The following is a 12,391-nucleotide window of genomic DNA, read 5'->3' on the forward strand; positions in this document are numbered from 1 at the left end:
GTATGTGGGAATTATAATATATTTATAAAAAAATTGAAATCAACAGAAATGATCAACAAAAAAGATTTCCCTTGTTTGTTTGTGCACGTCGAAGACTTTTCTTCAGGTCAGGCTAAATTGTTTCCACACGCTGCCTCGTTCGATGACTATACCTCACGTAACGTGAGTCACGTTTTAAAACTGAATTTGGTATAAATACACACCTACAACTTCAAGACTAAAACACAAAGGACAAAGCGATATATATATAGACGAAAATGAAGGGAAATCTGTGGTTAATTGCTTTGTTTTTAGCTCTCTATTTGGTGATTTCATCTTATGCAGCTTCAAGTGAGACATACCAAATCCGAAAACTTTGTAAGTACAGTCCCGATTTATCATCCCGTTTGCTCCATGCATTTTCCTTTTTTTTTTTATGACTAACATCAATTTATCTCCCAGTGGGTATAATAACACGGCCTAGTTCGTCAAGACCGGCAGGCCAGTGTTGTTAGCTAGGCAAAGGCGGCTAGAGAAGGGAGCATGATGCTCCCGTTTTATGGGTCGTACGTAGTGTTTAGACTTTGATTGGACTGGTACTTAATTTTATAACTGTATACTATAGTTAGAATTTAGAAATAAAGAGGGAATCAACCACATTAAAATAGGTTCTTACTTTAAATGAGCTAAGAATAAAATGTTCTAATGTTATAAACTCTACGTTAATTAGAAAGAAAATAAAAATTAAGTCCATCGCTAATACTTTTTTATTTACATTAATTTTCCTCTATCAAAAACCGCTGATACTATTTTAAGTAGTAACACCGTTTGTTTATTTGACAAGAAACAAAAATGTTGTCGTTTCTTTCAACAACGTACATATTTATTCGCGAGTGGTGATATACAACGCTGATACCAGTAAAAATTTGTGTAATCGCTTTGCTGCATATCTCTATACTTATTTTTTGTTTGGTTGAGCTAATTAAATCCCTTAGAAAGTTCGAACTTTCGCCTTTGATCTCTCTAATCCCATAACTAAAATTAAGGTTAATGTACGCTTATGAAAAAGGCACACACTAATTCGTCGTCTCCAGGTAGGATCAGACCCATGGTCACTATAAACCTCCCAAAAGGTATCATGCCACACCATTTAATTTGCCCGCTCATCCAATTGGTTCATGACACTTGCAAGTTGCAAGGCTATATCTAACATACAACATATATGGAGGAAACGATACAGCAATTTAAAGGAACTGAAGCATATTTCAAAACTGACAAATAAGCGTATGTGATAGATAATTATGCTTTTTATATATCAAACATGACACCCCGGCTCGACATGTTGCGAATCTGTTAATAAACGATAAAATTTAAAAACGCTCCCAGGCACTACTATCGAGATTTCAAATCTGAATCCCTACCTCGACGCCGGCAGAGCTATGGCTTGCCGGCGTCGGGATATCCTTTTCTTTCCTAGCTTCTCACTCTCATCTTTCTTTCATCGTTTCTAGGTTTTGTCCCATGTTTGGCCTTTGTCTCAATCATCTGGAAACCTCACTCTTTGGATAATTTTGGAGGAAGATTCAAGCTTTAGCGTCGGTGGAAGAAGGAGATCAAGGAGGCGATCTAATGCAGTTCCCCTCCCTTCTTTCCATATGTCCAAAAGTTTACTGCCAAAATCTATCCAAGAGGAACCATCTCCTTCGAGAAGCGCTTTATTCATCAAATCCGAGATCTACCTCGTTGTGCTTCTAACCACTACTAGTTCTAAATCTGCCTTGACTTCCCTGAAAGTATATCATCACCAAAACTCAAGACCGGCAAGATCGCCACTTCCCCATATGCTCCAACCAGATCATCCATGGCTCAGGTGCAAGCTACTGGAAAACCTATGGTGGTGGAAGACTCTTGGACTGGCTGTGTCTGCGCCGTCGACGGTGAAAGCAAGGCTACCGTATTGCAAAACCCTAATCTGGATTGTGACCTCTTTTATTGGGCTAGGCCCACGAAGTCATCCACCTTTAGGCCTCAGTCTAACTTTCCATCATTTAAAGACCAACTTAAAAGGTAATGGCTCTATTCTAACAAACCTAAAGTCTATTTACATGACTATTTACAAAGCCCATCTACCAATTGAGTCCAGCTCCAGTTATGGTATAACACTATCAAGCCCAATATTGTTGATGTTTATTAAGTCTGTTTTACTTGGCCGAAGACTCCTTGTTAAAAGACTAACGACAACTCCAGTTTGGTCGGATAGTTACTTTTGGCAAGGTCTGATGGATTCTCACCAATCACCTGTAGTTTCGAACATAGGGTCTATCTTATTGTCTCAGTGCAAATCCGACTACAAGCTTTGTGTGGAATTCCTTAACCTCCATGGCCGATGGCTTCATGTGAGGGAGGACCCACCTGCTCTGTTACGGTATTGCTTTTACCTCCTCAAGTATACCCTTCGGACAATCCCAACCCCCACCCTTCCCCTCTCACCTAATGATTGTAAGCTTGGGTCTGTATTATTATTTTGGTGTGTAACCGGCTACAAGCTTTGTGTGGAATTCCTTAACCTCCATGGCCGATGGCTTCATGTGAGGGAGGACCCACCTGCTTTGTTACGGTATTACACATATCACTTGCGTTTCCTGCTTGTTGTTTCACCCAATGCCCTGAGATTTGAGTCTAACAGTGTGGAAAACCTTGAACATGTGTTCTTGTTTAGTCTCTTGTTGGCGAGTTACCTACCATGTATCTCCCTTGTGGAGAACCTTTCTAAAAGCTCATATGCATGTTTTGCGAGAGCTGTCTATGATCACTTGTTGGTCGAGGAATTCGAGAAGTCTGCCTTCATGTTCGATTCCGCTTTGGTCCCAAAAGATCTTTCAAGCATTGCAAGTCTTTCAAAGTCAAGCACCATCTTGAAAAACTCATGGAACCACTATCTCTATTTGCTTTGTATTTCTCTAACTTCAATTTGTATGAACTCCCCTCCTTTTGAGGGTTTAAGTTAATGAAATCCTTGTTTGACCAAAAAAAAAAAGACACCCGGCTCTAATTTGACCTTATTAAATTAAACATGTTCAAACAACTTCATCGATTAAACAAAGTAAAAAATGCTTACTAATTTTCTTTTATAATTAACGTTACTTCCGGGAAGCATTATGTGTTCTAATTTAGTTTGTAATAAACAACTTGACCACCACATCAAAAAGAAATATCTCTATATATATATGACCACCATTTACGTGTTTGCAAAATCCTTAAATCTTATCAAAGAAAAAAATGAATTGGAAGTTGGTTTTGCTTACTGGTTGGATTCTCCTCTCGTCTATTGCATCAAACCCAACTTTGGCTAAAGTAACTTATCCATCTCTCACGACAAGTAAGTTTTCACCGGTTATTTTCATTTTTCTTTTTAATTTGCTCGTTATTTTTGATAATCTAGAAATATATATATGATAGTGAGATTCAGATTAATTCGTATATATGTCATGTAAGTTTGTAGTCTGTGAAAAAGGCGTATATATCTTGTTGAATTGGTATTTGGTTTCGATTGATAAACTAAACTAGTATAACACCCAGTTGTTGTGTGTGTGTATATATAGAAGAAATTATACAATTTACGATCTACATATACTGATTTACATGTTCTTGATGAAGGAAAAAAAATAACTATATGATTATTTTGTTTGATCAACGTTTATGCATCAAATTAAAAAACAGGGAAAGGGAGGATCGGAGATATACACATCAGCAAAGGAATGAAGATTGGCTTTAGAGGCAGTTTTTCTAGATCTGCACATCATGGAAACGATCCACCAAATCATAATTTCTAATTATAACATGTGGATTTTATCGATCTGTTCTATATATATCTTAACTTGTGATTTCTGCATATTTGGTAAGTAGTTGTTTGATTATGAACGTACTATAATACTCTTTGAATAAATGAAATGGAACTTCGATATATAATTACATTATTTAATAGTTAATTATATTAGCTAAAATTGATCAGTAACAGAGTGACAATGATTTTTTTTTTTTCTTTCCTGTTTTTACTTTCGTACCAAAATTGATGATTAACAGTGGACTTTTCAACTCGTGTTCAAGTTTTAATGAACAAAAAAGAACGAGGCTAAAAAAGTCAACAGCTTTTATTACATGCATTGACTTATACATATCACTAACGTAACGGTGAGAAGTGAGAACGACCCCTGATGAACTAATCTCTACCTAACAGTCTTAACTAACTAGTTTATAAGATACTATTTATTTACATATGCTAGGGAAGAACACTAGCTAGCGTTGTGTTCTAATTCTTACCTATACACACAAAAGAAAGGAGCAGACATAAAGAATGAGTCCTAAGTTCATTCTGATAGCTTCGCTTCTAATTTTATGCATCGCATCTTCCAATCCGATCATCATAACAATTTCCAAAAACCGGAAAATGAGTAAGTCCTTATTATAAATTTGATTCGTGTGCAAATTCAACTATTGCTATAAAGAGTTATAATAATGTTTATAAAGTATAGTTTTGATGTGTAACAAGCAAATGAAGAAGGAGGTAGAAAGATTCACGTTCACAAAGGAAAGAAGATCGCCGTAAAAGTCAGCCGTTCACCTCCTGCAAAAGGCTGGATTTGTTGCAATGATTAAAAAAATTAAGTACTTGTGAACATACAAGACGAGTATTTTGCTATGTCTCGATGCCTCGATCATTAATTATGAGACTTTCGGCCCATTACTCGCATGCTTAATAGAATGCATGGAAAGATTCAATTATGCTATTTTGTATGTTTTGGGGCTAAAATGTAAAGTTTTGAAACTTGTAAAGGCATGTTTTCCACATTCCAACTTCCACCTTTTTTATCCGTCAAATCTATCGTCTGAGATCTCGAAGACTACCTAAAACGACGTTTCACAAAGAAACCGGATTCTTACCACGCGCGTTTTTAGCGTTCAACACACTCTTCAGTGGTAAGTAGCGTCTTATTCTGGATGTGTCAGATTTTTATGTCTTACTAGCTAGAACTTTGCCAGTCTATTTGTTGTGTAGGAAGATCTCCATATAGTTCATCTTAGACTATAATTATTTTGCATGTTTTAGCCTCGTTTCAACTGTTCACGTGGCTTTGTTTTTGACCGTTGGGGTGTGGGAAGATTGGCCTTGCTGAAGAATAAATGTGTATAGAAGAGATGTTTTTATAAGGTTTTATTCCATAATCTTTGCTATTTTTATTATTTTCATTGTTAGTCAGAAATAATGTTTGTATACAGAAACTTTTCATATGGACTAATAGTAATGATGGTTATGAATATTTATGAAACATGCATGATATACATAGTCATGGAAACATAAAAATCCTGAATAGTAGTAGTCTAAACTAAAGTCACTACAATGATTTTTATACTGCTATACAAATCATGTCTGATTTGCTGCGGCCGCTTGATTGCCTAGTCCAAGTTGTGAGAGACTGCTTTGGTTATGTTGGGGTCCTCAAAAGCAAGCTCTGCTCCAAATCTTTTCCAGCCATAACGTAAGAACCACTTCACGATCAGTTTTGGCTTAAACTCTTTCTGACTTACTTTGGATTCAAGACCAGTTTCTGAACCTCTTTGATGGCTGGAGCTAGCTGCGTATAAAAACATCTTTCCAAACCATTTTCCAAGGTTTTTATAACTGAAAAACCTCGTAGAGTCGTAGTCATATACAGTATGTTTGATTTGATATATATAAATTATTACACATGTATGGAGCTGTGTATATAAAACGTATATCAACCGACAAAAAACAAAACAAAAAGTTGGGGTTGATCGCTTCACTTTTGGTTCTCTCTTTGTTGTCTTCCGTCGAGATGATCTCAGCTCAACCATATAAATTTTCAAAAATCAGTGAGTATTAGTATCATTTTTTTGGTCATCCGGTTTGCTTCACCTATCTTAATATATGCTATATTCGATTTTAACCACCATATATAAACTCACTGGAAGGATCTAACAGTTGTAGTTTCGTACACTTTTTTTGTTTTCTTTGTAAAGGACGAAAGAAGAGAAATGATTCACATTAAGAAGACAAAGAAGATCCAAACACCAGGGAGTGTGTCAAAGCGTGGAGGCCAAGGCTTATCATCCAGTAGAGGTGTGCCGGACGCCGGCTGATATGGTTAAACGGACCAGCCAACTAGCCAAGGCATACTCGTAAATTGTTTTGTTGTTTTAAGATATGAGATTAAAATATTACATGATTTTGTTTTTATTGATGATGAGACCCCAATGTAAAGGACGGTCCCAATCAGAGGAAAGAAAAGTTTTTTGTTTGACTTGTACATTTTTTTTGTGTTAAGATGCTGATCAAATAGAATAAATATCTTTTTCGTCAAGAATTTAATATACATCGTTTAAAAAAATAGGAAAACTTGGTAAACTTACGAAGGTTTTGCAAGGGAAATTTAAAAAGATTGTAGTTAATTATATATTTCTGTGAACCAAAAGAGCATGCATATATAATCTAATCACCCCGGATGCATAGCTAGCTATATGTTGACTTATATGATATATCAGTTATAAAGTATATAATGTTTATATAGAAGTCTTCGGACGCGCTACTCGAAAACTTGATTAATAATAAGTTATGATAAACCTTAAGTTTGATTGATATATACTCAAACAATGTAAGGTATCACAAGAAAAATGAAGGTCAAGTCCTGTTTGATTGCTTCGCTTTTGATTCTCTCTTTGGTGATTTTGTCATACGTCGTTTTAGCTCAATCATACAAATCCAGTAAGTATTATTGATATTTGTATCATCCTCTTTCTTATGTATGCTAAATGATAAGCTAATATGTTAAGTAAAAGATATCAAAGATGGTTAGAAGTTGGATAACATTTAGCTACTTCTTTTACATCTATGCATGATAGTATATATGATCAATTCACTGTTTTATAGAAGAAGAAACAATAGCAGAAACGATCCACATTCGAAAGATAATGAAGATCGGAGCACCTCGTAGTAAGTCACCACGCGATCGCCAATGGGGTGGTAGTGACTCGTCACAAGCCGCAGGTCCAAATTCACTATAAGGCGATGGCTATACGATTTGTGGCTACATCGTATAATCTCAAATATATGTTCCTTACTTAGTTTATGCGAAGTACAAGATACTTAAGAAAATCTATGGCCGGTTCCTATGTGTTTTTATTATTTTTCAATCCCTAACTGTTGGTTTTTTTCTTGTTCTTTTGGAGTTCCTCCATACAAGATCTTTTGTCAACGAACCAAGCTGTCACCTAATTTTAAATTATTTACGTAAGAATAATAGATTGACCTTGTCTTCTAATTTATACACACTATTGGACGTGTAAACACATCTTGTATATTCCATATTTTTTGGAGACGGACGGATCAAACTTCAAAATCATATGAAATAAATTAAAATCATTTCAATTAATATTCGTTCAGTTCTGAATAGTACGTAAACCAATCAATTTGATAGAATGAAAAGAATTTTAAATCTGCAATGATTAGCATTGAAAAGTTAATTAGAAAACTTTTAAGTTCTTTTTTCTTTCCTCTCTGTTGTTTACGAAATGCATCACTGGAATTTGAATCCGTAAAGTGACGCAACAACGATATTATCACACAAACCACTAAACCTAAATATAATGAAACTTGCTCACACGTCTTATTGCTAAACACACACATGTATTGTACACCAATCTTTATAACCTACTCCAAAATTAAAGGAATCAACGCAAAAATAGAAGAAATTAAATTATGAAGGGAAAGTTCTGGTTAATTGCTTCTCTTTTGCTCCTCTCGTTGGTGTTATCTTCCAATGCAATTTCCCTTCAGCCATACAAATTCCGAAAACTCAGTGAGTAAAATTGATATTCATCATCCGATTAATTCCACATATCTAAAAAGGTTATATATATTAAACCTAGTTGATATATATATATATAATATTTCATTTGTAAACATAATGAAATTATAAGCCAACTTTTTTCTTATAACAGCACACTATGAAATTGATATATGTCGTATTCTTTTTGGTATTATTTTATATGTAGTATTTCATAGCTTAGCTTTACATGTTACAAGAGTTATAAGGTTCCTCGTAATACTGAAAATAGGCATTTTTCATTTTACATGATTGCTAGTATGAAGTTAATTATCTACTTCACTTTTTTTTTTATTACGTAAACAGAAGAAGATATCGAAACACCGTGTAGTATGTCACCATCTGCCGGACAAGCGAGTGCCAATCCGCAGACCACAGGCAAAGGAAATCCTTGTAGAAATATGTCCTCTATAGGGAATGCTGGTTAGCTTTTAAAAGTGAACCATATACAATATATATTATCCGTGATTTGAAGATATATTTGTGTTCTTGTTTTAGTCAACCATCTGCTTGTTTCTTTTATTGTTCATTTATCCTAATTCTAAAGAGAAAGAAAAAAATCAAATTACAATATAAGGCAAAAAGGCCTATACGCTTTTTTTTTGGTGAGCAAAAGGCCTATACGCTTTTTTTGGTGAGCAAAAGGCCTATACGCTTTGTTCATACTTTTGTTCAGTCGTACAAAACAGCAAAAACAGGAAATGTAACCCACATGGCACATAAAATGAGTGTTTAATTATCTCTAAAAAGTGTTGAAAGAAATGAGCTTTATAGATGTATTTCCCTTACATACTGTTTCTAGTCCGATCCTTATCAATTAAGACCGAGTCTAGTTTCTGCATGTGGTTTTTAAAGTGACCTAGTCTTCTCTAGTTATATCTCCATATTTAATGTTTATTCTCAGTCTTGTTTCGAACGTAACATATATTTCAAATTCCTTTCACGCGTTGTTCGAAACTCATGAAAAAAAATCTATGAATCACAGAAGAAACCATATATATATATATATATATATATATGGGAACGACTTTGTGTTATTGACAATATAAATTAAAGGCTGAATGAAATTCATTCGAAAGCTCCATCTAGTTAGTTAATGAATTATAGTTAAACCTAGTCACATGATTGATTCATATAAATAAACACATATACGTAAACCTATCACATGTACAATAAAACGAACATCAACACATAAATAGATTAAATGAAAGGGATGATATGGTTGGCTGCTTTCTTTTTGGTTTTCTCTTTGGTGATTTCATCTTGCACGGTTTTAGCTTTCCCATACAAATTCCGCAAACTCGGTGAGTAATATATAGTACATGCCGGATAATATACCTTATATATGATTTGTTCTATATTATCCTTCTTTATATGACATGATTGATACTAATTTATATAGGCGAGCAGATATACACTGGGCCTAGTAGACCACAACCGGCTAGCCAATGTTGCTAGATAGCACATGGCGACGAACGAAGGGACATCTCGTAGATAATTGCCGGTTCAGGGCCATGACGGTTAAACACACCGGTTACAAAAAAAATTACTCTTTGTCCGTCGTTATTCAAAAAATAAAAATGAAACCATGGTGTTGTTTAGTTTTTATAGGGTTTATCTCAATTTCCGATGTATAATTCTTTACACATTTTTTCAAATAACAGTTCTTTCGATCCATACCGGATTCCATTTTTGGATCAGCAATATACCCTTTTCATTTGGGTCAATAACAAGACTTTCGTCCTAGCTAGCATGTTAACTTTATGGACTGTTAATTCAAAACAAATTATTTGAACAGAAATAGTAGAAGATAGAGTACGTACGTACGTTAATCATATTCCGTAGAAGCTAGCATAATTAGGATTAAGACCTAGACCTAGACACCTAGTCTTCTCTAGTTACACTTTTTTTTTTTTTTTCAAAGTCCTTTCACGCGCTATTTGAAACTCATTATATAAGATTATAAGCATTATTCATAACTATCTTTATCACATTTTCAATAACCTATGTTACATGATAAACTATAAATCACACATAAGAAACTATTTATGAAAAGACTTTGTATTATCAACCATATAAAGAAAGCGATGGATGATATCATTCGAAAGATCCATCTAGTTAGTTAATAATTTACGGTCAAACTTAGTCGCATGTGTGTTTGATTCATATAAATACACAAATATATACATGTAAACCATTATAACGTACAAAAAGAAGAATATCATCAACACACACATAGAGATTAAATGAAGGGGAAAATGTGGTCGGTTGCTTTACTTTTGGTTCTTTCTTTGGTGATTTCATCTTATGCGATTTCAGCTCAGGTATACAAATTCCGCAAACTGGGTGAGTAATTCATACCCGAATAGTATTTAATTATTTATCATTTGTAGATTTGATTTTATTCTATATTTTGTTCTTAATATATGACTTGTAATTGATATTTAGTACTTATATATATATATATATAGGGAGAGTTATAGACACAGGGCCTAGTGTATCACTACCCGCGGACCAATGTTGCTAGGAAGCAAAAGGAGACGAACAAAGGAACTTCTCGTAGAAAAAACACCGTGTTGGTCAGAAAGACCAATTATACATAAATACTATTCTTTGTTCTAGCATTAGAAAAATCCAATGTAAGAAACCAAGAAAATTCTCATCTTAATTTTCGTTGTTAGATGTCTAACAAGTCTTTTTGAGATGTTAGTTCGTCCCGGTCTGTTTTGAATCAAATTTTACTTTTGACTCGGCAACATATTCTACAATTGCCTTTTAATTTTATTTACATGAATGAAGTGAGTTTTTGTACATTATTATGTTTCATGCATGGAGTCCGAATTCAAAATTAACTGAAAATTAAATGATTGATAAACTGAATTATGCCTCTAATATATAATTTTTAGTTTATATTAATTTTAATTTTTGTATGTAGGAATTATAACATATTTATAAAAGAAATCAACAGAAATGATCAACAAAAAGGTTTCCCTTGTCTGTTTGTCTACGTCAAAGACTTGATCTGCTATAGGTCAGAGAGAGTAAGTGGTTTGCACACGCTGCCTCATTCTATACCTCACGTTTTAAAACTGAATTTGGTATAAATACACCTACAACTTCAAGTCTACGTACAACACAGAGGACAAAGATATAGAAGAAAATGAAGAGAAATTTGTGGTTAATTGCTTTGTTTTTGGCTCTCTATTTGGTGATCTCATCTTATGCAGCTTCAAGTGAGACATACCAAATCCGAAAACTTTGTAAGTATAGTCCCAATATATATCATCCCGTTTGCTCCATACACTTCCCTTTTATATGACTAACAGTCTAACATCAATTTATCTCGCAGTGATTATATAGATGCACGGCCTAGTAAGTCAAGACCGGCACCCCACTGTTGTTAGCAAGGCAATGGCGCGAGAAGGGAGTATGCATGAGAGGAGCTGAGTTTTATGGGTCGTAGTGTTTAGACTTTAGATGGACTGACATTTAATTTTATACTGTAGTCAGAAAAAAAATAGGGAATCAACAAAATTATTTTAATAGGTTCTTTACTTAAATGAGATACGAATAAAAAGTTCTGATGTTGTAAAGTACTGTACTCTACCTTATAAAGAAAATAAAAATAAAAGTCCATCGTAATTTTTTTTTTATTACAGTCAAATGCTTTCCTCTATGAAAAACCGCCAATGCTATTTTCAGTAGTAACACCTTTTGTTTATTTGAAAAGAGACAAAATGTTGTCGTTTCTTTCAATAATGTACATATTTATATGCGAGTGGTGATACAACGCTGATACGAGTACAAAATTGTGTAATCGTTTTGCTGCATATCTCTATACTTATTTTTTTGTTTGGTTGAGCTAAACCACCTCTTAGAAAGTTCGAACTTGATCTCTCTAATCCCAGAACTAAAAGGTAAATGTACGCTTATAAAAAAAGGCACACACTATTTCGTCGTCTCCAGGTAGGATCAGATTCAGACCCAGGGTCAAGATAAACCACTCAAATGGGTATCTATAAACCTCCCAAATGGTATCATGCCAAACCATTTGCCCGCTCATGCTTGGTTCATGACACTTAAGTTGCAAGGCTATATCTAACATACAACAAATATATTGAGGAAAAGATACAGCAATTTAAAGGAACTGAACCATATTTCAAAACTGACAAATAAGCCGCGCGTATGTGATAGATAAGTATGCTTTTTTTATATATCGAACATGACACCCCCGTCTCTAATTTGACCTTATTAAATTAAACATGTTCAAACAACTTCATCCATTAAACAAAGTTAAAAATGCTTACTAATTTTATTTTATAATTAACGTTACTTCCGGGAAGCATTATTAGTTCTAATTTAGTTTGTAAATAAACAACTTGACGACCACATCAAAAAATATATCTCTCTCGATATATATATATATGTGACCACCATTTAGGTGTTTGCAAAGTCCTTAAATTTTCTCAACAAAAAAATGAATTGGAAGTTGGTTTTGCTTACTGGTTGGA

General features: G+C 34.2%; 4 protein-coding genes and 1 long non-coding RNA gene across 6 annotated transcripts; all 5 read left to right on the forward strand.

Annotated features, from left to right (window-relative positions):
• Positions 1-222: 222 nt before the first annotated feature.
• Positions 223-3,064, forward strand: LOC104745590 (uncharacterized). Of its 2 annotated transcripts, XR_015582301.1 has the most exons (3): positions 244-357; positions 442-575; positions 1,491-3,064. XR_015582301.1 is itself a non-coding variant. In XM_087488568.1 (2 exons), the coding sequence occupies exons 1-2, from the start codon at positions 319-321 to the stop codon at positions 2,985-2,987; spliced, it is 1,536 nt and encodes a 511-aa protein (XP_087344694.1). In that variant the 5' UTR covers positions 223-318; the 3' UTR covers positions 2,988-3,064. The 2 variants fall into 2 exon arrangements, 1 of the variants encoding a protein (XP_087344694.1); XM_087488568.1 differs by lacking the exon at positions 442-575 and having other exon boundaries at positions 223-357.
• A 77-nt stretch (positions 3,065-3,141) lies between these two features.
• On the forward strand, positions 3,142-3,948 carry LOC109125175 (uncharacterized). The gene is made up of 2 exons (XM_019236662.2): positions 3,142-3,358; positions 3,700-3,948. The coding sequence occupies exons 1-2, from the start codon at positions 3,259-3,261 to the stop codon at positions 3,810-3,812; spliced, it is 213 nt and encodes a 70-aa protein (XP_019092207.1). The 5' UTR covers positions 3,142-3,258; the 3' UTR covers positions 3,813-3,948.
• Positions 3,949-4,202: 254 nt separating this feature from the next.
• LOC104745589 (uncharacterized) lies at positions 4,203-4,827 on the forward strand. The gene is made up of 2 exons (XM_019236663.2): positions 4,203-4,430; positions 4,529-4,827. The coding sequence occupies exons 1-2, from the start codon at positions 4,334-4,336 to the stop codon at positions 4,633-4,635; spliced, it is 204 nt and encodes a 67-aa protein (XP_019092208.1). The 5' UTR covers positions 4,203-4,333; the 3' UTR covers positions 4,636-4,827.
• Positions 4,828-6,669: 1,842 nt separating this feature from the next.
• On the forward strand, positions 6,670-7,329 carry LOC104745592 (uncharacterized). The gene is made up of 2 exons (XM_010466880.3): positions 6,670-6,760; positions 6,926-7,329. The coding sequence occupies exons 1-2, from the start codon at positions 6,670-6,672 to the stop codon at positions 7,057-7,059; spliced, it is 225 nt and encodes a 74-aa protein (XP_010465182.1). The 3' UTR covers positions 7,060-7,329.
• Positions 7,330-7,731: 402 nt separating this feature from the next.
• Positions 7,732-8,487, forward strand: LOC147926303 (uncharacterized). Its single transcript, XR_015581793.1, has 2 exons — positions 7,732-7,853; positions 8,187-8,487. It is a non-coding gene; the product is annotated as an uncharacterized LOC147926303 (long non-coding RNA).
• Positions 8,488-12,391: the final 3,904 nt, after the last annotated feature.

This window comes from Camelina sativa, chromosome 15 (assembly GCF_030686135.1).
Source record: "Camelina sativa cultivar CO46 ecotype springtype chromosome 15, ASM3068613v1".
Taxonomy (NCBI): domain Eukaryota; kingdom Viridiplantae; phylum Streptophyta; class Magnoliopsida; order Brassicales; family Brassicaceae; genus Camelina; species Camelina sativa.